This window comes from Periplaneta americana, chromosome 1, assembly GCF_040183065.1.
Source record: "Periplaneta americana isolate PAMFEO1 chromosome 1, P.americana_PAMFEO1_priV1, whole genome shotgun sequence".
Lineage (NCBI taxonomy): Eukaryota > Metazoa > Arthropoda > Insecta > Blattodea > Blattidae > Periplaneta > Periplaneta americana.
In genome coordinates, this window is record NC_091117.1 from 217607407 (window position 1) to 217632672 (window position 25266).

A 25266-nucleotide genomic window follows, 5' to 3' on the forward strand; every position below is an offset into this window, starting at 1 on the left:
TGTTATATAAATAATATTGTTAAAATATTAAAATGAAAAATAAATCATTACGTAACCTTACAGTTTGTTTTAAGTTCGCATTTATAGACTGGGGGAAAAAAAGACTGACGTATATCACAGCCTGCTGGAGTGTAGTAAACACAGAAAACATTTTATAGTAACAATGTTGAAGAAAGATATTTTGGTTTTCCGAAGTTGCCGTCATTAAACAGAAACCAACATGGAGATTTCATTGCAACTAATTAGATATTCGTCTTTCAGGTATGTAATAAACGATCTTCGCACAAAATAATGTACGATACACGAGCGGTATGTTTGTTTTCATGTTCTCGGAAATTAAAAAAGCTCAACTACGTTTCGCTTTTTCAATCTTTTCCTCGAACATGAAAACTTCAACATACCGCTCTTGTAACGTATATTACAATTGTGCGAGATCGTGCGTATTTGCTTGGTTTCCGCACAAAACCAATCCGCGGAAAGTCTAAAATTCTATATTCAGTATTCCCAACCTAACTCACATAACAATTTCCCTCTTCTTACCGCTTAAGTAACATATTGATTTTACTGCTTTAGGCTTTTAACATATTATTTTTAGAGACGTTCAATATAGTAATAATAATAAATTGGAAACTTACCACTGCAATTTCACCTAAATTGCACTATTAATTATTGTTTTTAAATATTTGCAAAAATTAAGTAAACTCTAAATCATTACATAACCATACCGTTTGTTTTAAGTTCGCATTTATACACTGGGGGGGGGGGAGACAGACGTAAATCACGGCCTGCTGGAGTATAGTAAACACAGAAAACATTTTAAAGCAACAATGTTGAAGATAAATATTTTTGTTTTGCAAATTTGCCGTCATTGAACAGAAACCAAGATGGAGATTTTTTTGCAACTAATTAGAAATTCCTCTTCCAGGTATGTAATAAACGATCTTCGCACAAAATAATGCAAGATACACGAGCGGTGTGTTTTCTTTCAATTCTCGGAAATTGAAAAAGCTCAACTATGTTTCGCTTTTTCAGACTTTTCCTCGAACATGAAAACTTCAACATACCGCTCTTGTAACGCATATTACTATTTTTACTAGACAGTATCAGTGTGATCAACAGAAATGTGCAACACTCTATGACAGGCAATTGTTAAAATAGAGAAAATAATACATTAAATAGATATGTGTTTGAAGATGAGGTAAAGTTTTATTCAATAAATGTGATATACCCAAATTACCCCACTATACCCAAATTACCCAGCCCCACCCTATATAATTGTTCATTTTTCTACAGCTGTAAAATTATTCACTCGATGTCTTTTCTCTGGCTTCACGATTGAAATTAAACGCTAGGAATATTGATACTCGAAGCCAACAGACTTGATTATTTATTTCCTTAGTAACTAATATGTCGTACGCAAGTCAAACTAAACACGATGGTATTTCAGGTGGCTGTGATCGTGTACAACAAATCATATTCACATTCCGAAGGAATGATCGTTTGAAAATTATTATGTGTAAGCAATAAACCTCTACGTTACTAAAAGCAGGTAAATTTTAAAGCAATAGAGTCTGATTAAACGTACAACTTTCAAAAGTAGTTTTATAATTGAAAGAAGCTGTTATTATCGTATATTTTGGCTGAGTTAAGAAAGCTTGGTGAAAATAGGCAATAGTGTCGCAAATGTAAACTAATTTATTTCGGAATATGTATGATATGGCTTTTTGGTTGGATGTGCAGTATTTCCATGTTTGTGTTGATGTCTCTGTAAGTGTGGTTGGCATTTGTGCCAACCAAAAAAGCCAGAAACTCAACACACTAGAACAATATGAAACATACAGACACACGAAAACACACCCCAACGATATTCTCTACACACAACTCAATTTCAAAACACACACACTCTTTGACTCTACACTGCGAACGCACCCTCACAGGAAACAAGAGGCGCCAAGACCAACAACGACCAGTTCTAAAGATGACCCAATATGTTAACAAGGTACGTTAAAATTTAACACAAGAAAGTTCTTATCATACATATTACGAAGTGATACAGTGTTAAAAGTTGTGTAATCAAGATGTATAAATTCTTTTGTCAGAGTATTTTTGTCAATTTAAGTAAAAATATTAATATACACCTTTAGTAGTTTATTTTACGACGCTTTATCAACATCTTAGGTTAGTTAGCGTCTGAATGATATGAAGGTGATAATGCCGGTGAAATGAGTCCGGGGTCCAGCACCGAAAGTTACCCAGCATTTGCTCATATTGGGTTGAGGGAAACCCCCGGAAAAACCTCAACCAGGTAACTTGCCCCGACCGGGAATCGAACCTGGGCCACCTGGTTTTGCGGCCAGACGCCCTAACCGTTACTCCACAGGTGTGGATCATATACACCTTGAACCAAATTACTTTTGTTAATGACATTTGTTAAGTTGTGTTGTATTTGATTAAAGTTATGATAATTTATGTAGGTCTATTATTTTTCCTTTATTTGTCGCCTTACCATTAGCATTACTATCACAAACGTTGATCAAAATGTCCACCTTCTACCCCTAACCATGCTCCTAGGTGTTGTTCCGCCACTCACTATTGATGAGTACGTTCCTGAAACTAGCAATAGCATCATTCGCGTTGTATCAAATGCCCTCGTGTTTCCAGCCAGTCATTCAAGTACATCCTTGACTTCAAACAGCCCTAAAGAAAGAGTTCTAGTGGAGGGAGGTCAGGTGACAGAGCAGGTCACGGCACTGGTTCACCTCTTTCTATGTAGCAACGCTCGTTGAGCAATTCGCAAACCTCTCTGATTGTTTGAACTGTTGCTCCATCATGCTTAGCCTAGTCGTCCGGATTAGCCTGGAGTAACTAGCCCGACAGAATAGGCGACTTCTATGGCCTTATCTTTTGACCTGATGATAGATCCTGTATGAGTTTCGAAACATAGGTACTATCAAGTTCCAGGACACGGTGGAACACAAAATACCCTACTTCTGAGCATATAAAACCTATTATTATTATTATTATTATTATTATTATTATTATTATTATTATTAAGCTTATTATTATTAGGCTACTATTATTACTTACTGGCTTTTAAGGAACCCGGAGGTTCATTGCCGCCCTCACATAAGCCCGCCATAGGTCCCTATCCTGAGCAAGATTAATCCAGTCTCTATCATCATATCCCACCTCCCGCAAATCCATTTAATATTATCCTCCCATCTACGTCTCGGCCTCCCTAAAGGTATTTTCCCATCCGGCCTCCCAACTAACACTCTATATGCATTTCTGGATTCGCCCATACGTGCTACATGCCCTGCCCATCTCAAACGTCTAGATTTAATGTTCCTAATTATGTCTGGTGAAGAATACAATGCGTGCAGTTCTGTGTTGTGTAACTTTCTCCATTCTCCTGTAAGTTCATCCCTCTTAACCCCAAATATTTTCCTAAGCACCTTATTCTCAAACACCTTTAACCTATGTTCCTCTCTCAGAGTGAGAGTCCAAGTTTCACAACCATACAGAACAACCGGTATTATAACTGTTTTATAAAGTCTAACTTTCAGATTTTTTTGACAGCAGACTGGATGATAAAAGCTTCTCAACCGAATAATAACAGGCATTTCCCATATTTATTTAGCGGTCAATTTCTTCCCGAGTATCATTTATATTTGTTACTGTTGCTCCAAGATATTTGCATTTTTCCACCTTTTGAAAGGATATATTTCCAGTTTTTATATTTCCATTTCGTACTATGTTCTCGAATCCGTTTCATCTTGGTCTCAACAATTCGGACTTAACTTAAATACAGATAAATCACAGGCTATCTTATTTTCGAATAAAAGATTAATCCCCGATATTAATAAGCTCGACCTTCCTCCAGTGACTCTGAATAAAGCGATCATTCCATTCACTTCAACTGTAAAAACCTGGGAGTTCATTTTGAATCTAACCTTACCTGGGACACGCATATCAAACACACATGCAAGAAAGTATTTTCCATTCTTCACTCATTAAAAAGATTGTACCACTATCCAGCTAAATTAAAGCAGACGCTTGTACAGACTCTTATTATGCCTCATTTCGATTATTGTGACGCTTTATTCAGTGATCTCAGGGTGGATTTATCCCAGAAACTGCAACGTGTTCTTAATGCGTGTGTTCGTTTCATTTGTAATGTCCGCTACTATGATCACATTTCGCCTTCTTTCGATAAATTATCGTGGCTCAGGTTAAATGAGTGGAGAAAGTTACATTCCCTTTCTCTCTTATACCGAATTTTGCACACCTCTACTCCCTTTTACTTATCTGTCGGATTCCACAGTCTTTCTCGGTATCATAACTTAAATACTCGGTCACAATAGAACACGCCAGAAATACCACTGCACACATCATCTCTTTACTCTTCATCTTTCACTGTTGCTACTTCTCGTCACTGGAATTCTGTGCCGCCTGAAGTCAAGGGCTGCCGAACTCTAATTTCCTTTAAATGTAAATTAGAAAAATATCTTATGATGAGTTGTCAGACCTAACGCGATGCAAATGTGTTCGACTGTATTTATTATTTTTTATATTTTTTTATTATCTAAATCGTGTTTATTTATCACTTAACGCCAATATGTATCCCACTGTGTTGTTGTTTTTTATTATTAATCTGTTTTTGTGTACATTTTATTCAATTGTCGGTTTCTCATTTAATTGTGTAAGTCCTATTTAATTGTAATCTAATATTAATATGTATACTAATGTGTTTATTTTTATTTTTACTGTGTACATTTTTCTTTTTTTATTGAATTATCGGCTTCTGTTTTTATGTGATTCGTATTTGATTCTAACAAATTAATATGTATTTCACTATGTTTATTTTTATTTTATGAGGTAAATTTTATGTAACTACCTCTTTTGATCTCATTATGTAATCAGTATGTAATTACTTAATTCTGATCAAGTTTTATGTTCAACTGTGTAAGCAAGTTTTAACCCTGGTTGAGTGTAAGAGAAGGCCTTAAGGCCTTAACTCTGCCAGGTTAAATAAAGCCATTATTATTATTATTATTATTATTATTATTATTATTATTATTATTATGTTGTGGTCACGAGACATAATCTTATACATGGTCCCTCCAAGATTCACTTCCAAACCTATCTGTTTACTTGGTCCAAGTAAAATTTCCGTGTTTTCCCTAATAGATTGTGGATTTTCTCCTAACATATTCACGTCATCCATATAAAAACACAGCTGATGTAACGCGTTGATTTCCAAACCCTCTCTGTTATTCTGGACTTTCCAATGACATAAGCATGACACAAATAGAAGGATGCTCATCGGAAAGTGTATATCTGCGCCACGCGCATATAAAATCTGAGCTGCGCGGCATCAATCGGAGGTAATAGGGAGGCCTCCGAATGAAAGCACGCAAACAACTGCTGCGAATACAACCTAATCATGCACAGCAGTTGTCATGGGGACGACATTATATAATAGGTTTCCCTGTCAATATTATAAGTTACAAACCAATAGTTTCAAAACTAGATTTTATAATTGGCTTTTAATTAATTTTTATGCTCGACCATGCCGAAATGTAGTAATTATATACCTGGTAGCCGACCTTTAATGCATGTCATTAAAGTACACCTACTCATTAAAGTACAGGTCTTCAGCCAATGTCAACTCAGCTTACAGGTGTTCAGCCAATGACAGGTCAGCTTTCTACCGTTATAAAACCGCAAGTATCGATTATTCTCGGCTATGCAATCGAAAGAGAATTAGCGAAAAGTCACGGAGGCTGGAAATCCAATACTGTCGCAGAAGGTTATGTTCTGTTACTATAATAATTAGCGTTAATTGTAAATACTATTCAAATAAATTCAATTTGTCATCTCGTTTTTCAATGTCTAATTTAATTTTAATGTTATCTCTGTAGGTTCTTATGGCCTAGCAAGGTCAATGTGAACATCTGTTCCTCGGAAAAAATCAATATTTTCGCGTCTGCGCACATCTCTCAACATATGGGACATTGGTCAAGGTCAGATACAAAGAAAATTAATAATATCAAGTTAGAAATATGGTCGAGCATAAAAAGTCGTATGAAACTCGCCTATAATGATAATTAAGAAGCTCGTATGAAAATTATGGAACTCGCTTACACTCGTTTCATAAATATCCATACTCGCTTCTTAATTACCTTCATTATAGGCTCATTGCATAATGTACTATTATTTTATTGGGTTAATTTACGACGCTGTATCAACATCTAAGGTTATTTAGCGTCTGTATGAAATGAAGGTGATAATGCCGGTGAAATGAGTCCGGGGTCCAGCACCGAAAGTTATGCAGCATTTGCTCGTGTTGGGTTGAGGGAAAACCCCAGAAAAAACCTCAACCAGGTAACTTGCCCCGACCGGGATTCGAACCCGGGCCACCTGGTTTCGCGGCCAGATGCGCTGACCGTCTTTTAATTAATCCTTTCTTCTCTGCAGATAACTTTCTTAACATAAATTCATACGAAATTTTTCTTTAATAAATGAAGTTATTCAGATTTATTTACAAATATTACATCAAGAGTGAAGTGTTTTCATTAATTTTAGAGTTTCTAAATATTTTGTGTTTTAATTCTAATTAAACTCTACTGTTTTCAATTATATGTGTATTTTCAAATCTGTTTTTTTCCTTCTTTATTGTGACGAAGCCTATCACTGTATGTTTAATGGCTTAATAAATTGAATTGAATTGAATTGAATTTAATCAAATCCTACACATAATTTCACACTTCTACACCTACCTACCTTGCCTCCCGTTTCAGTTACCTGTCATCATATCATAATCTCTTCACACGCACGCAAAATAGCCGCATACTAGCCATACCAACACATAAGACATCATCGTATTCATCATCATACACGATCTCGCTCTCTCGCTTGTGGAATACCCTACCCAGTGACATCAGAGACTGTCGGAATTTAGTAGTGTTCAAAAGCAAGCTTATTAAGCATTTTCTTACTGCGTAGAGTAGGTTCAATTTTTACTTAATCAATAAAAGAGATGCTTCTCTCTTCTTAACTTTTACAATAAACTGTCTAGCTTTTATTAATCAGTTAATCTTTTAGTACTTTGATTTTTATTGTATTTGTAAATTTAATATTAATTGTAATTATAATTGTAATTGTATTCCTAATATTGTAGTTGTAATCCCCTGGTAGGTCCCGCGCCGTGGCATCGCGGTTTAAGGCATCCCGCCTAGGACTCGCGTTACGGAATGCGCGCTGGTTCGATTCCTCATGGGGGGAGAAATTTTCTCATTAAATTTCGGCCAGTGTATGGGACCGGTGCCCACCCAGCATCGTGATGCACTTGGGGAGTTACGATAGGTAGCGAAATCCGGTTGCGAATACCAGCTATAACGGCTGGGGGGATCATCGTGCTAACCACACGATACCTCCATTCTGGTTGGATGATCGTCCACCTCTGCTTCGGCATGTGGACGTGAGGCCAGCAGCCGGCTGGTCGGTCTAGGCCCTTCACGGGCTGTAGCTCCACGGATTATTATTATTATTAATCCCCTGGTAGAGGGATAGAGAAGGCCTGATGGCCTTATGTCTACCAGGTTAAATAAATAAATAAATAAAAAATAAATAATTTCTGCAGCTGCAATGCTAACATAATTGAGTAGCTATTGAGCTCATACTGGCATATTTTTCAGGACCAGAACTGTTGCAAGAATTACATTCGTTATCATGAAAGTAAAATTAGAAACATGTCAATCTATGGTAGATATCTGTTTTGATAGATTTTCACATTTGTCACGCCCATTAAAAATAAATGCTTTGTACTCCTAATCTAGAACAAGCAGATGTTCCTCTGGGAACCTGCTGTAGCTATAGACAATGGGAAGTGAGGAAACGATGTTTTGACTGTAGTTTCGAAATGGTTACATTCACAGAGGAGGGCGCATTGTTGAAGACGTGTAAATATTTACGTAGAATACTCACAGTTGACGTTGAGCGTAATCCGTTTGCTCACTGCCGGCGGAACATCATTTGAAGCTATGCAGAGGTAAGCACCCATCTGCCGTCTGTCCAACTTCACAAGGGTTAGCGAGTCTCCGCTGTATGTGTCCACTGAAACAGAAATCGATTGCTTGCATTGGTGCCTTGTGCGCGCTTTGTTTTACTGGTAATACAGCAGTTTTAATGACGTTGGGTGTAATGAAGTCCGAATTTGACGTGTAAGGAAATACATTTAGGCCTATATTTATTACTGAACACAAATTAAGTCACATATTTCGTTACCACGAAGAAGTTGATGATGATGTATGTGTATGTACAGGGACATCACTTTATTTTTACCAACATTTTTAACATTAACCTGGCTATACTCGAAAACACTGTTGCCCCCTTCCATTACAAGAGTTTGGTGTTACTAGTGCAATATGTAAACAAATCATTTTACTAGCTATAGGAGGAGAGAAAAGTAATGTATCCATTTAGCTACGTTACAGGGAAATACGATATTAGGATTTTCAGTTTGATCATTACTTTTACGGTATTTTATCAAAATACAGTGAGGAGTAATATTTTTTTTTTCACAAACTCAACTATTCAGGCGGTTTTATTCATTATATAATGGCTACTTTATTCAGCATATTACCGTACTTTCGGTAACTCTAATCTTCACTTCAAAGTTATTCAGTCATGCTACACACCGTACCTGTGCGAAATAAGCAGGGCCGGGTATTTACGGAGATCTCGAAAATCACGACATAATATATACAATGCAATAGATTTTTACTAATCTTTACGAATTAAGTGATTCTGATTAATAATATGCGGATAAAACAATAGCGAAATGAAGTTCTAATAGCGAAATATGGACACATTCGCGAATTATTATTATAGATCGTTTTGCAGCGAATTTCATATTCTGAGTTCTTTTTTCGGACATTTTTTTATTTGAATTGCTGCACATTCAAGTAGGCTACATTATATGGTATTCCAGCTGTTCTCATTACATTAGTGAACTCAAAAGACGGAGAATTCAACATTTCACTAATAATTTGAAAGTATTAATTTGAGGGCTAGAAGTTTTTTTTTTTTTCGTTTTTAATGAATGTGTGTTAAATACAGTCTCAATCCAACAAATATTGTCTATTGGCCATACCGCACCTTTACCAGAATCCAATGAACCTTTAATGTTATTTATTTGGAAAGTAATATTCATACTGAGTTAATATTCCAATTTCAAAAAATTGTATTTTCCAAAATTTCCGTTAATATCCAACAAAAGTACAAATCAATCTCCAACAAACTCCGCCGACACCAATATTAAAACACATAAATGATAAAATTAATCTCCATAAATACCTGCCCCTGGAAATAAGCTTCAATAATATAAGCTCTTCCTTCTATGGAAAACGCAACCATATTTCTGAAACACACTATACTCTGTACTGTTTACTTCACTGCTAGCAGACTTCGAATTCAACAGCGGCCGTAAGTTTGTGTGGCTGACGGGAGCAAGAACATTACTGCAAGGGGTGGGAGTCAAGTACATTCAGAAACGCAGGTACAATAAAACTGCAAGTAATAATAAAGTGATGTCCCGGTATTTTTTCACACTGCAGTGGGTATATACCCGGTGGCAGTGGTAACTAATTACACTCAATAATGACAATAATAAGCTTATTAATTAAAATACAATTAATAATAATACTAATAATTAATACTAACAATAATTAATAATAATAATAATAATAATAATAATAATAATAACAGGGAATATACTAAATTAAATGAAACGATCACTTAAAATAACATTTGAAATAAATCTAATTTGTATCTTAAAACTAAGATCGAACTAAACCCACGAGTATAATATGTTCATATCTGCACAAGTACCTTTCAAATTACACTCATTTCGCTGTCAACTCACTCACTGCACTGGAACTACGACACATTTCACTGATTCTATCCTGATTTCACTAACACTTCAAAAACATTTCACTGTTCAAATACTTTGCACTGCCACTATAAACTATAAAGCTTCACTGACAGGAACACGTTTCACTTACACAGCACACTTCACTGACATACTTCTTCACTGATACAACACACTTCACTGACACAACATAATTCTTCACTGATACAACACTTCAATAACAACATATCATTTACACCCTTTAAATACTGTGTATAATTACCGTCTATTAGTAAGGTCCTTAAGCCTATTTTTAAATACATTTTTGGTTGTTGGTAAAGCTTTTAGTTGATGATGATGATGATGATGATGATGATGATGATGATGATTAAGGAGCGGATTCCTATGTAATTAAATATTATTTTTGCGTGTGATAAAACACAATTAACAAAGTTAAAAATTCCGAACATGAAGTTTCAAGTTTAAAACCCGAATTTTATCTATACTAATAATAAATCTGTAGCCAAAATTTTTCTGGTAATTTTCGATTTTCAAAAAATAATTGGCGTTAACATGTATAATAACCATCCTGAAACCGAAAATCGCTTTTTGAAATTTTTGTTTGTTTGTATGTCTGTCTGTCTGTCTGTCTGTATGTTTGTTACCTTTTCACGCGATAATGACTGAACCGACTGAAAATTTGAATATAAATTAAGTTCGTTGTAAGTTAGATTTAGGCTATATTGCATTCAAAATACATTATTTAAAAGAGGGGTTATAAGGGGGCCTGAATTAAATAAACCGAAATATCTCGCTTATTATTGATTTTTGTGAAAAATATTACATAACAAAAGTGTCTTTAAAAATTATTTCCGATACGTTTCATTCCAAGCAAAATTTTGATGGGACCAAATTGCACCAAAAACGGATGTTGTCTGAACCATATGATCATATTTTAATTATTTGAATGTAATAACAATTAAGAAACATGTTAAACTAATTATCATTGCACTAAATGAGTGTCTCTGGGCCAAAATGATCGCATTTTAATTATTTAAATACAATTTAAGTTAAGTGACATATTAAACGATTTATTCTTCTATCAAACACGAATGTTCCCTGGACCAGATGTCCTATTTTAATTATGTAATTACTTTATATTTATTTCTAACAAGTGCAGCGTCGGCCACGGGTAAAGTTAGTTTCACATAAAAAAACATATTTTCACAAAAAATTATGTAAATACATATTTTCAGGAAATCTGTTATAAAAAATAAATCTTGGAGTTTTTTTTTACTTACATAATTCTTTTACAAGAACTTTTAAAAACATTTAAAACTAAATCAATTATGTCACTCAGAAATACGTTATCTTTTTTAAGAATTCTTGGTTGCTTCGTGTTTCTAAGCGCTGTGTGGTGTATCCGTGATCCATTTTTGTAATAGTATCGCCTCAAGTTCTGAGAACTGCTAGGCAGCATATCAGTGTTATTATTAGAGAATAAATTAACATGGACAAGGAGGAGAGATCTTGCAACACATAATTAGGAATGTTTATTGTTGCTGAAGATGATTTCATTCCACGCTTTGTTTGTAAAACACAACAGATAAGAGCTCGGGTATGAACATTATTTAATTTTAAAAAATCTCTCACCTCTCGCTCATGTCCATCAAGTAAGGCAATACGTCTTGTTGTGATTCCCTGTTATCGGGCTTCGTCAATCGATATCCTTCAAGATATACTGAAATATGGTTGTTTAAAAACCGATTTGGCTTTCCTATTAACAAATCAGCTTTTAGTGGGACACCATAAAAAACCTGTTGTCTGAAACAAGGGGGTGCGTGCCGTGAAAATTAAACTAGATTCGCTACCAGGTTCAGAAGTACAAGAACTAAGGGACAAATTCCAGAATGTGTTTGGGAAAAAACAGTGGATATAAAAATGTGTAGAGTTGCTGATGTATTGGGTGTGCCTGTAGGTGAAATTGACGGTGTTTGTGTTGGTGACATTCCTCTCTTTAAACATGCACGTCTGACGTCCTGTGATGTGGGAAGATCGTTTTCACAGTATAAGTCGTTGTTCGGAGATAATCGGCATGCATTTATGATGGAGAATTTGGATATGATCTTTGTTGTTCACTGCAATTCTCGGCCAACTACTAGCACTCAAGTGTGGTTGGTCAGTACCTAGTAACATTTTTTTTTCAAGCTAAGTAAGGTATTTTGTCATATTTAAAATATATATTTTTTATTTTTAGCAAATATTTTCGTACTTTTTAGCACATAAAAAATAAATATATTTAAATTTTTAGCACAAAAAAATAAATATATTTAAATTTTTAGCAAAAAAAAATCCGCTCCCTAGATGATGATGATGATGATGATGATGATAATGATAATAATACTAACAATAACCTTAACCCTAGGCAGTTACGCTATTTCTTTGTCATCATCGTGAAGATAAACTATGATTTAGTTAAATTACTGGTTATTATACAAGCTTGAATTTCTATGAGAACCACTAAAAAACATACAGTGCCTACTCAGCCCTATATAATGGATACAAATTCGCATTTTTCTATTAGAATTGAAATGGAGGTCTAACTAAATTGGAGCTAGAAACAGAATTATTTAGTCATAGCCCTGGATAGTGATGGTAATGATTATGATGGAGAAGAATAAAATATTATATTAGTATATTGTATTGTATTGTATTTATTAACATTCCATGGTATTCGTACATTTCTTCACAGCTAGAATATGGAACAAGTCAAAAAACTTAATACTACTGTAAAATCTTAATTTATAGTCACAGTCTAGATGAAACATGGAATCTTTTACTTTACTTCCAATTGGAGCACGGGACATCCACAAAGAATTGCTATCTTATTTTGCCGTTCGCGATCCTTGTAAACTTCTTCTACCTCTGTCCGTGTTGACATTCTACGTCTATGGAACTACTACTTCAGTGTTAGACCTTCCCCTGTGGATTCCAATCAACTGCCAGTTTCCCATGGCAGTGTCGGGCTTCCCAAGAGTGTGCCCTATTCAATTCCACTTCCTCATTTTTATTTGTTATTTGATCTGAATTCCCGTTGACCATATACCTTACAAAGTTCCTCTGTAAAGGTCACTGACCGAGAGGAATATTTATATGCAAACTTAATAATGTTTACCTGAGAATAATACAATGTAATAATTAAAAGCTGGATTTTGTGTGATATGCAAGTGAGAAGAATGTATAAATAAATAGTAAAAACTAGCAAAGTATAGACGTACATAATTTATTTTTTTAATGTAACAAATAAATATCACCACGGCATGGCGCGTCCTCAGGTTGCGGATAGAGGAGACGGCCTCCAGATATGGAGGGTAGCTGCGAATATATTGAATAAGCAGTCGTGGACAGCCGATAAGGGGTGGTCCTCCAGCTTGGGGGTTGAGCGAAGGGCTAACAACCCATCACCGTAAAAATCAGCTTGTTACGAAACCTAACAATAAGCCTCGGAATAATATTTGGGGCTAAGAGGGATGAAGTTACAGGAGAATGGAGAAAGTTACACAACGCAGAGCTGCACACATTGTATCCTTCACCTGACATAATTAGGAACATTAAATCCAGACGTTTGAGATGGACAGGGCATGTAGCACGTATGGGCGAATCCAGAAATGCATATAGAGTGTTAGTTGGGAAGCCAGAGGGGAAAAGACCTTTGGGGAGGCCGAGACGTAGATGGGAAGATAATAGTCTATTAAAATGGATTTGAAGGAGGTGGGATATGATGGTAGAGACTGGATTAATCTTGCCTAGGATAGGAACCAATGGCGGGCTTATGTGAGGGCGGCAATGAACCTCCGAGTTCCTTTAAAGCCAGTAAGTAAGTAAGTAAGTAAGTAAGTAAATTACAAATAAATTCAAATAGACTTACTTACACTGTTTTTGAAGTTAGAATAGCGCTTAAAACATTTGATTTTGTGAGACTTATTAATAGCCATATTTATTTCTTGTAGTATTTATTATATGGTATTGTTTCTATCAGTCATGATATTACCATAGTCTACTATAACAGTCACGAAGCTTGAGTTTTGAGGGTGCTAGAAACAATAGACTGTGACGGTACTATTTTGCATTGCCTGTAATGAGGCGATATTAGCGATCCTAGTGATGAGCAACTATCTAATGTTTGCATATTTACTACGTATTGAGCTTCGCGACTCTATATACTAGACTGTGCTATTACTAGGAAATCCATAGAGATACAAGAAAAGAGAAACGGAACAAAACAAAATAAAATGAACACGACAAGAATGAGCAATATAATTAATCTTGATATACATTTTATTATATCAATTTCGGTTTATTATTTGGAAGCAAAATTAAAAATTAAATTAATTTATGAAGCTGTACTCTAATTATAAAATCCAACCCAACATTCGCATTGGAGTTTCTTTCTAAGAAAAACATTATTGATATAATCGATATAAAAAGATAAAAGAAATTTTATTCGTATCATTATTTCAAAATATATAAAATATTTAGTATACATCAAAATATATTACACATTTACTTAAAACTTCAGAGTAAGGACTATATTAGTGCGATTATGATACTAGGAAAAATTTATTGCTTGTTATATTATGATTAAAAAATGAAAATTTCCATAATCTGAAAGGACAAATGAAAATCGTATATGATTAAAATGGTTACTACAAATCAAGAGCGGGTACAATGTGTTCTTTGGTATGCTAAATTTGAGAGTGTTAAAAGAGTTCAAAGGAAATTTCGACGTGAGTATGGTGTGCGTAATGTACCTAGATACTATTCCTTAATGTTGTGATATCGAACATTTATAGAAACAGGTTCTGTGTTAAAAAAAATCATGCAGGAGGTCGCAGGCGAAACCCAGTACGAGAAGCAGCTATCTCTTGGCTTGACCCCGAAACTCCTCAGATCAAACCCCTTTTCACTTCTTCGTGTGGGGTTTTGTTAAAGACATTGTCTATTCACAGAAACCCAGAAACATTGATGATATGAGAGTAAAAAATTACTCAAGCTTTTCAACAAATCACCCCTCTTATGTTACAACGGACATGGGCTGAATTGCATCACCGTTATGAGTTGTGCAGGGTGCGCAATGGGGGTCATGTTGAGCTCTGAGGAATCTCTCATCTTTCAGTGTTGTATGCACAAAGCTTCAATAAATAAAGTTCAGTAGTAAATGTTTTACTGTGTTTTTTTGTCCATAATCAAACGAATCACCCTGTAATATATTATAATACTGGTGTGTTAAACAGTATCAATGTCAATATAAATGACACTCGGTAGGAAATTAAACGCAGATAAAATATGGGAAATGCCTGTTATTATTAGGTTGAGAAGCTTTTATCATCCAGTCTGCTGTCAAAAAATCTGAAACTTAGAATTTATAAAACAGTTATATTACCGGTTGTTCTTTATGGTTGTGAAACTTGGACTCTCACTTTGAGAGTGGAACAGAGATTAAGGGTTTTTGAGAATAAGGTGCTTAGGGAAATATTTGGGGCTAAGTGGGATGAAGTTACAGGAGAATGGAGAAAGTTACACAACGCAGAGCTGCACGCATTGTATTCTTCTCCCGACATAATTATGAACATTAAATCCAGACGTTTGAGATAGGCAGGGCATGTAGCACGTATGGGCGAATCCAGAAATGCATATAGAGTGTTAGTTGGGAGTCCGGAGGGAAAAATTGGGGAGGCTTAGACGTAGATGGGAGGATAATATTAAAATGGATTTGAGGGAGGTGGGATATGATGGTAGAGACTGGATTAATCTTGCCCAGGATAGGGACCAATGGTGAGCTTATGTGAGGGCGGCAATGAACCTCCGGATTATGCAAATCTAGTCTTTCAGGTAAAGCTTCCTGTAAAGCAGATTTGAATAATTTCAAGGAAAAATTGTTCCGGAGCCGGGTATCGATCCCGGGACCTCTGGTTGAACGTACCAGCGCTCTGCCAACTGAGCTACCCGGGAACTCCACCCGACACTGTCTCAACTTTTTCTCTTTACATCCACACAACTCGCGTGGGCTGACGAAACGCCAGAGACCCACATCGAGTGCACACAAAGTGTTATTTCGAATTGTGGTTTTCTGTTAACGTACACAGTGACGTATATATTATGCAAAACTAGTCTTTCAGGTAAAGCTTCCTGTAAAGCAGATTTGAATAATTTCAAATCGATACCCGGCCCCGGAACAATTTTTCCTTGAAATTATTCAAACCTTCGGATTCCTTAAAAGCCAGTAAGTAAGTAAGTAAGTAAGTAAGTAAACAGTATTTCACGGTAGAACATGTTCACTGATATAGGCTATTTGTTCCAAAGAAAATAGTTTCCCATTCCTATATTTATCATTTCGAAAATATATAGGTTTTTTTCATTTCCCAAATGACTTTTGTTTCATACGGTATTATCCGTTGCCTTAAGTTTAATGATATCACTTTCCTTAAGGTGTAAATATCATGATAGCTGGCTTTATTTACGGATAATATGCCAAATTACATTAATACAGGGAATTTAAAAGAATTTATCCCGTGACTCCAAATGCATTCATGTGTACCTCAGTCTTCGAAAGACTTCAGAGGATAAGAAAGTGATGTAGACGAGGTGTGAATCCTGTTTGGAACGCCCCTACAAGCAGACTCCCAGCGCGACGCACAGCATTTGTCCGGAGGGCTGAGAAAGATCCGCTCCAGCTCTTAATCCTATTTCAGTAAATGGCCGGTTACTTGAGCTGCCACGGAGAGCGCGATACTCTCTAAATCGCTCGCCAGAGACGCCGTGCCAAGATTTCAGCCAACCTCAATTCTTACACACTTGCTAAAAGCAACACATTTTGTTTCTCTGTGTCAGAATGTGGATTTGTATAACACAGAATCGAGATGTTTTTGGAGTAGATTCGAATTTCCTACAGATCAGATTTAATCCTATTGCATATTATATTAAATAACTTTTACAATTGTCAAGTAGAACCATGAAAACTCTTCCTCAATGATATCAGTAATATAAATTAATCCGAATTCCAAGTTCTGAAAAAAAAATCGCATACTTAAATATACAACACCTATGTATTCGTGTATTTAATCTTAGTGTAAAATGTAAACAGCCGATGTTATGTATTGATGTATCAAATCGTAATAAAAATGTAAAGAAAAGATGTAATGTATTGATATATTAAATCTTAGTACAAAATGTAAGGAACAGATATAATGTATTAAATCTTTGTGTAAAATGTAAAGAATCGACGTAATGTATTCATGTATTAAATCTTACTATAAAATGTAAAGAACCGATATAATGTAGGCGTATTGATGTATTACATCTTACTATATTATGTAAAGAACCGATATAATGTATTGATGTATTAAATCTTAGTATAAAATGTAAAGAACCTATCGGTATGTAATGTATTGATGTATTAAATCTTTGTATAAAAAGTAAAGAACCTATGTAATGTGTTGATGTATTAAATCTTAGTATATAATGTAAAGAACCTATGTAACGTATTGATGTATTAAACCTTAGTATATAATGTAAAGAACCTATCTAATGTAGTGATGTCTTAAAACTTAGTATACAATGTAAAGATCCTATGTAATGTATTTATGTATGAAACCTTAGTATATATTGTAAAGAACCGACGTAATGTATTGATGTATTAACCTTAGTATATAATGTAAAGAACCTATCTAATGTATTAGCCTAATGTATTAAACCTTAGTATAAAATGTAAAGACCCTATGTAATGTATTGATGTATTAAACCTTAGTATAAAATGTAAAGAACCTATGTAATGTATCGATGTATTAAAACTTAGTATACAATGTAAAGATCCTATATAATGTATTAAATCCTAGTATAAAATGTAAAGAACCGATATAATGTGTTGATGTATTAAACCTTAGTATAAAATGTAAAGAACCTACGTAATGTATTGATGTATTAAACCTAAGTATAAAATGTAACGAACCTATGTAATGTATCGATGTATTAAAACTTAGTATACAATGTAAAGATCCTATATAATGTATTGATGTATTAAACCTTAGTATATAATGTAAAGAACCGACGTAATGTATTGATGTATTAAATCTTAGTATATAATGTAAAGAACGTATGTAATGTATTGATGTATTAAATCTTAGTATACAATGTAAAGAACCTATGTAATATATCGATGTATTAAAACTTAGTATACAATGTAAAGATCCTATATAATATATTAATGTATTAAACCTTAGTATACAATGTAAAGACCCTATGTAATGTATTAAACCTTAGTATAAAATGTAAAGGACCTATGTAATGTATCGATGTATTAAAACTTAGTATACAATGTAAAGATCCTATATAATATATTGATGTATTAAACCTTAGTATATAATGTAAAGAACCGACGTAATGTATTGATGTATTAAACCTTAGTATATAATGTAAAGAATCTGTCTAATGTATTAGCCTAATGTATTAAACCTTAGTATAAAATGTAAAGACCCTATGTAATGTATTAAACCTTAGTATAAAATGTAAAGAACCTATGTAATGTATCGATGTATTAAAATTTAGTATACAATGTAAAGATCCTATATAATGTATTAAATCCTAGTATAAAATGTAAAGAACCGATATAATGTGTTGATGTATTAAACCTTAGTATATAATTTAAAGAACCGACGTAATATATTGATGTATTAAATCTTAGTATAAAATCTAAAGAACCGATATAATGTATGAAATCTTAGTATAAAATCTAAAGAACCGATATACTGTAATGTATTGCTGTATTAAATCTTAGTATAAAATCCAAAGAACCGATATAATGTATTGATGTATTAAATCTTAGTATAAAGCCTGAAGAACCGATATAATGTATTGATTTATTAAATCTTAGTAAATAATGTAAAGAATCCATGTAATATATTGATATTATTTTAAATGTAGTATAAAACATAAAGAACTGATGTAATTCATTCATTCATAGTTTTCTGCCAAAGGGCAGGTCATTCATTGCAAACCCAGCATTCTGCAATCTTTCCCATTTTCCATGTAATCTTTTCATCTTGCCTAAACTTTTAGTTTTATATTTATGTGAATACAAATTAATTTATCTCGGTTTTTATGTATACTAAATTAAATAAAACATTGTTATAAATTTGATTGATATTAAATACTTTAAATTCTGAATACAACAGTTCTGAGATATAATCAAGAGGTTTATTAAAACACATTTTCATTATTCTTTTCTGTAGCAGTGTTATTGGTATGAGAGTGGTACTAAAAACACAACCCCATAATAAAATATCATTCTATAATATAGCTTGTATAATGCGAGGTAAATCAGCTGTAAAGTATGGTCAGTCAAATAATTTCGTAGGATATCAAAATAGTGAATAATTTTTCTTAATCTATTGTACAGAAAAATAACATGTTTATCCCAACGTAAGTGTTGATCGATTATTATTCCGAGATATTTAACCTGAGGAGATTCATTCAGAATAGGACAGTTAGAATACGAACGCATAAGAAGTAAATTAAACCGTAATGTATATTTCAACGTTACCTGAAACGAGTTTTGTCATATGTAAGAGAGTGTTTTGGGTAATGTTGTATGAAGTTTTCACTCAGACTGCATCTCTATATTTCATCTCATGAAAGTGCGTAGGCCGATATTGTAACAAAACGTTGTAAGCCATTCCTATGCAATAACTTATCCAGATATTGCGAGCGTTTTTCATATTGGAGACTAAATAAAATCTGCACATTATTTCTGCTTTGCAATATCGCTCCTTTATCATGATTTATGCTCTTAAAAACAAGGAATATTGTTTGGAAATACTTGTCTGGAAAGGTTAGATTTTTCGTGAAATATGAAAGCTCTAATATACGGAAAAATTTTAGACCGTTTTGAAGCGTAGCGTGTACGGAAAACCAACCAAAGGGACTGTGATTTGCACTTATATGACCCGGAGAAAAAGGAACGCTGTATTCTCTAATAGAATGAAGCAGGTTTCTCTGGTGATATAAGTTGGTCAATGGATATTCAAGTATGATTTCTGCTTTCACACAGTATAACAAAAAACATACTGCATATACTGGGTGTTCAGTTCAAAGTGTGTCATGGCTCGCTGTATGCCGTCATGTGGCTAGTCGATGAGCCTAGAGAATTCAATCTTCCTACACTTCCGCAGAGGTGTATTACCTACGTGCCAGAGAAGTTGCCTAGCAAGTACGGCGTTCATTCTGAAGAGTACTTACCGATACGTACGGTTACGCCGGTAGTGGCAGGAATGTGAACTGTTTCGAAACATGTACTGAGGTGAGTTTTTTCTTACTGTCGAGATATGGGGAGAGGGTTAAGACGATTACTTACGTATTTGTTGACATTAATTTCGACAGTCAACATGGACACGGAGCATTTGATTTGTGTTGTGGAATGTTGCCATATGGAAACGATGATAACAAATACCCTGCGTACGACTTGCCCGCTCAAAACACAGTTCGAAAGAGGGTATGGTAGCACACAGACCGTACAGACCGCCATCTACGTTCAAGTTATGCCGTACACGTTCTCAAGTTCAGACTGAACGCCTTGAATAATAGGCAACTTCTCTGACATAAAAGCTGAAACTCACTTCAAATCGCTGACTCATCAACAGTGACGTCATGACATACTTCGAAATGAACACCCAGTAGATCTCATTTAAGCTAAAATAAAATTTGTGGCAAATGAATCTCATATATACTGAGTGCACATAGTTAACAAAAAATTAAATACCGATAGATTTGATTATAATACTATTACTGAATTAGTTTATACATAAATTTAGTTACTGTTCATTGCACATTTAGTTGGAATATATATTTTTTTTAATCTTTGAAACAAAGTATTTCATAAAACCAGTAGTACATGCCTCGATAATTCATTATATCAGTAAGAGTACGATTGTGGTTCACGATACATGTATTATTCATTATTATTGTGCATTTTAGTCATAATGTATCTCTAGAACAGGCATGAAGGACTCTTACCGTTGGCATGTTACAACTGGCGAAAAGAGATTCGTAGAAGTGAGAATATGATTTGTCAAATTTCGTAAATCCCTAATTAACACAGTGGTTATAGTAATCGGTGTATAATACGCATTATGGTTAAGTTAATTTTCATGTAAAGCCCATTTTGACGTAGAGTTATTTTCTCTATTCGATACAGTAGGTCGCTAAACGCTCGGTAACGATGTTGAAAGAAAATCTTACATTAAAATCGCTTATAACTTTTGGACAAATAAACACAGCGAGGTGAAAATTATATCACAGTGTAGATAAAGGAATCCCGTAATTGCAAGAAAGCGGTAGGACACGGAAGACTTGACGAAATGGAGGCGGGAATCATGCCTCAAAATCTACTTTCTGTTGGAGATTTTATGCACATAATTCTGGGAGACTTGAACTAATCCGAGCGTTTAAGATGTCGATTGATCAAATGAGACGAAGTCTACAAAATATAAGCGAAAAAGAATGATCCGGAGTAAATTGGACACTTTCCTTTAAAAATGTGTCTGCGTAAAGATTATTATTTTTGGTCCTACAGAATGATCTGTTACGGTATACCTTATTTTATTTCATGGAGTGCAGTTTCATAGAAAGGACTTTGCCGACAGACCTACTACTGCCCCCTACTAATTGGTTGTCATAAATAAATGTCTTCCTTACTGTGACGGAAATCTTGTCTTCTCCTGTTGGTAACCAATCACAACCCTCGTTCAGAAGAATTGACAGGCTCCTCTCAAATCCACGTGGAGGCAGAGTTGTCGCATCTTTTCCGAATTCCAAGAATCCCGTCAGTTTCACTGCATAATTCCGAGGGTCAGCAGGATTGTGGCAACTGTGCAATGTTGGGACGAGGGGACAGGATGGAATTGTCAGAGTTGTTTGTGTAGGAAGTCATAAATCTGTAAGTGGGTGTTCAAAGGAGCCACCGAACTGCACTCCTTGAAATAAAATAAGGTATAACAATTGAAGCGTCGGCTGGAACAACGTTATAAGTTACATTTGATAAATTTACAGGAGCTGCAAAAATGTGTACACGTACAACGTTGTTCTTATAGGGTAGCAAATTTTTGAGTGGACAAATTTCACGTACTGCATTGATGGACAGTTGCAAGCCAAAGAGTATAGCAAGTTAACATGACATACAACATTATTACACGGAAACACACCGAATGAAAAAAATTGTATCTTACAACGTTGTTCCAGCCGACGCTTCAATTAATATTAGAGGAGAAAAATTCGCTCCGGCTCCGGGGATCCGGTGCTGTGGATTGAACTTCGCCGTAGCTCAATGGTGAGAGCCCTTGGTCCGTTGAACCAAGGATCCGGGTTCGATCCCCGGCGCCGGAGCGAATTTTACTCCTCTATTATTAATTGTTACCATAACAGATGTATTCTGTAGGGCCAAAAAATAATAATCTTTATGTAAATTCTTCGAGCAACAGTACATATTACTGTACAGATTACTGTGGAATCCCGGCCACCAAGTCACTCAACTGAGTGCGCTCCTTGTACAGTAGAACCCCAATTTTCCGTCACCCTATTAACCGATTGGTGGATTATCCGACTTTCTTCCTCACTTTTTTTTCTGCAGAAAAAAATATGAAGTACTCTAAATTATATTAGGACGATTTTTTTTCTACAGAGTGTTTTTTTATACAAACCTTTACCCTTACACAGTATGATCTACTCTTCGAGTGGCCATACAGTCTAACTTCTATGCAAAATGTCTTGCACAGGTGTCAAAATAAAACGTGTTGTGCTACGAAAAAGTAATTGTGGTATGTGAAAAGAGAAACTGTGGTTCACGTCGCATCAGAATACGAGATAGGAATTACAATTGTACGCAATTTAATGAAAAACAAATACAAAGTGTCTATAGTATGTAATTCTACTACATGAGACCTGTACTATTCCTATCTTTCCAGAGACAGCCGTCATAAAGAAATTCATTGGCCATTAAAAACTGGTCGTTGAAAACCAGCCTTAAATTAGTGAACTTCTGATCAACTACCTAGCGTATTAAAACATAAGACCACGGAGAAAATTACGAACCTGTATTATGCACTTAATTTATGAAAATGTTTTATAATACGGATTATCCGATTTTTTCGATTAACCATTCACTCCACCCCCTTTATTACCACGGATAATAGAGGTTCTACTGTATAATGACAGTTGACTTAATAAAAAATGTCAGCATACATGCTCAACTTAGAGTCAGGTCACAAAGGGAAACACTGGAGGAGAGGGGTTTGATCCGGTGCTGTGGGTTGAACTTCGGCGTAGCTCAATGGTGAGAGCGCTCGGTACGTAGAACTAAAGACCCGGGTTCGATCCCCGGCGCCGGAGCGAACTTTCCTCCACTAATATTAATTTTAAAAAGTAGTTGTGAAAATTTGCCAACTTTCATATTGCCCCGAAATTTAAACGCTGAGAATATGAAAATATGGAGAAGACCACAACAAAAGGAAAGGGCATTTTAAGACGAATTCAACAAGCACAAGACCACTACTGCAGAATACAAAGTACATCTGTTACGTTTCAACTGTTTGTGGCCAGGGAAAGCGATCTTCATGCAGTAGAATTTAAGTCGTTGTTAATATCAATTCTAGCAGCCTCTTTCAGTGAATTAAGACTTCTCAGTGAGCCAGTCAATATCTTGACCGCTGTTAGTACATTGGCTTGCCTTGTCTTAGCTCAGTGGAACATTAAATTCGGAGGAAGGGAAGCAGGCTTCATTCGACTCAAATTACACTGAAATACGACTGCCTTTATTTGAACAGCAGTTCGATTCATGGGCTACTCTACCGTTATATACTTCCCGTAATTGGACACCGCAGCGCTGTATTGCACGGAACGGTGGAAGCAAAATGTTAACTTCCTAATAATAACGATTGAATAAAAAGTATACTTAATTAAGTCCTTTCAACGCGAACTCATCACGTAATTCTGAGCCAAGCTGATACCCTTTTGATAATACAAAATGTATCATGCAACAGCAGAGAATGGTTTACAAATTACAAAGTAAGCAAGAGTTAACAAATTTGTTGAAATGTTTCAAATTAAATTATCCACTTCAAAAACAAAAGTTATAAGCTATTGTAATGATACACATAAAAACGATATTGAAGGCAAATAACGCAAGTTCTGATACCAATTAGCAGGAAAACTTGATATCATCCACGAAAAAGACACTCCTGTCATTGTAACAAAGGATTTTTCGTTAAATAGGGAATAATTCTAATAATATTAAATTCATTTATTTTTCTCAATCTGTATTTTTTCTGCATACAGAACTTTCTATATGTACAGATACGGAATTAAAATTTGGAGAGAGTCTTCATGGGAGTCCACCTGTATACAGGGTGTCCCATTAATCTTGTGCACCTATTACAACTTATTGTTTGGATAGGTATTGCAATTTTTTGTTTTTGAGCGTTATGTTAGAATAAGGGGCTAACATGAGTGTGGAGATTTGGTGTATGTAACTATATTATGGTACAAGATACACGTGACGACATCAATTTTTTAAGTAGCACTACATACTTTACTCATGTTACATTGATTACACACATTAAGACGAGTTCAAAATTGTATCACAATGTAACTTGGTTACAAAAAAAACACTACAAATTTACAAAGTATACTACAATTTTACACACAAAACTGAATAAGATAATAATAATGTAATGTAAACAACAAGTAAGTAGAAGTCAGACATAATATATAACATATATAACATATAGAGTGTTAGTTGGGAGGTCGGGGGTGAAAAAGTTTTTGGGAGGCCGAAAGGTAGATGGTAGGATAGGATAATATTAATATGGATTTGAGTACGGTGGGATATGATGGTAGAGACTTGAATAATCTTGCTCAGGATAGAGACCGATCACGGGCTTATGTGAGGGCGGCAATGAACCTCCGGGTTATCTACAAGCAATATGTAAGTATTATTTAATTTATTTAAATATTTTAGAGATGTAGAAATGTGTTATTTTAATGATATATTGTGATTCTTTAATTTACTTTATGCTCTACCATGCCGAAATGTAGTAATTATACACATGGTAGCAGTCCTTTAATGCATGTCATTAAAGTACACCTATTCATTAAAGTTCAGTTTTCGATTATTCTCGGATATGCAATCGGAAGAAAACGAGGGAAACGTCACGGAGGCTGGAAATCCAATACTGTCGCAGAAGGTTATGTTCTGTTACTATAATAATTAGCGTTAATTGTGCATAATATTCAAATAAACTCAATTT

General features: G+C 34.8%; 1 protein-coding gene across 1 annotated transcript in view; it reads right to left on the reverse strand.

The window, feature by feature from the left end:
- The window catches only part of LOC138708147 (lachesin-like), a 692871-nt gene that overhangs the window by 109602 nt on the left and 558003 nt on the right, over window positions 1-25266 (reverse strand). Inside the window, exon 5 of the mRNA XM_069838394.1 lies at window positions 7990-8118. Coding sequence (XP_069694495.1) covers window positions 7990-8118 — 129 coding nt within the window. The remainder of the gene's footprint in view (window positions 1-7989; window positions 8119-25266) is intronic.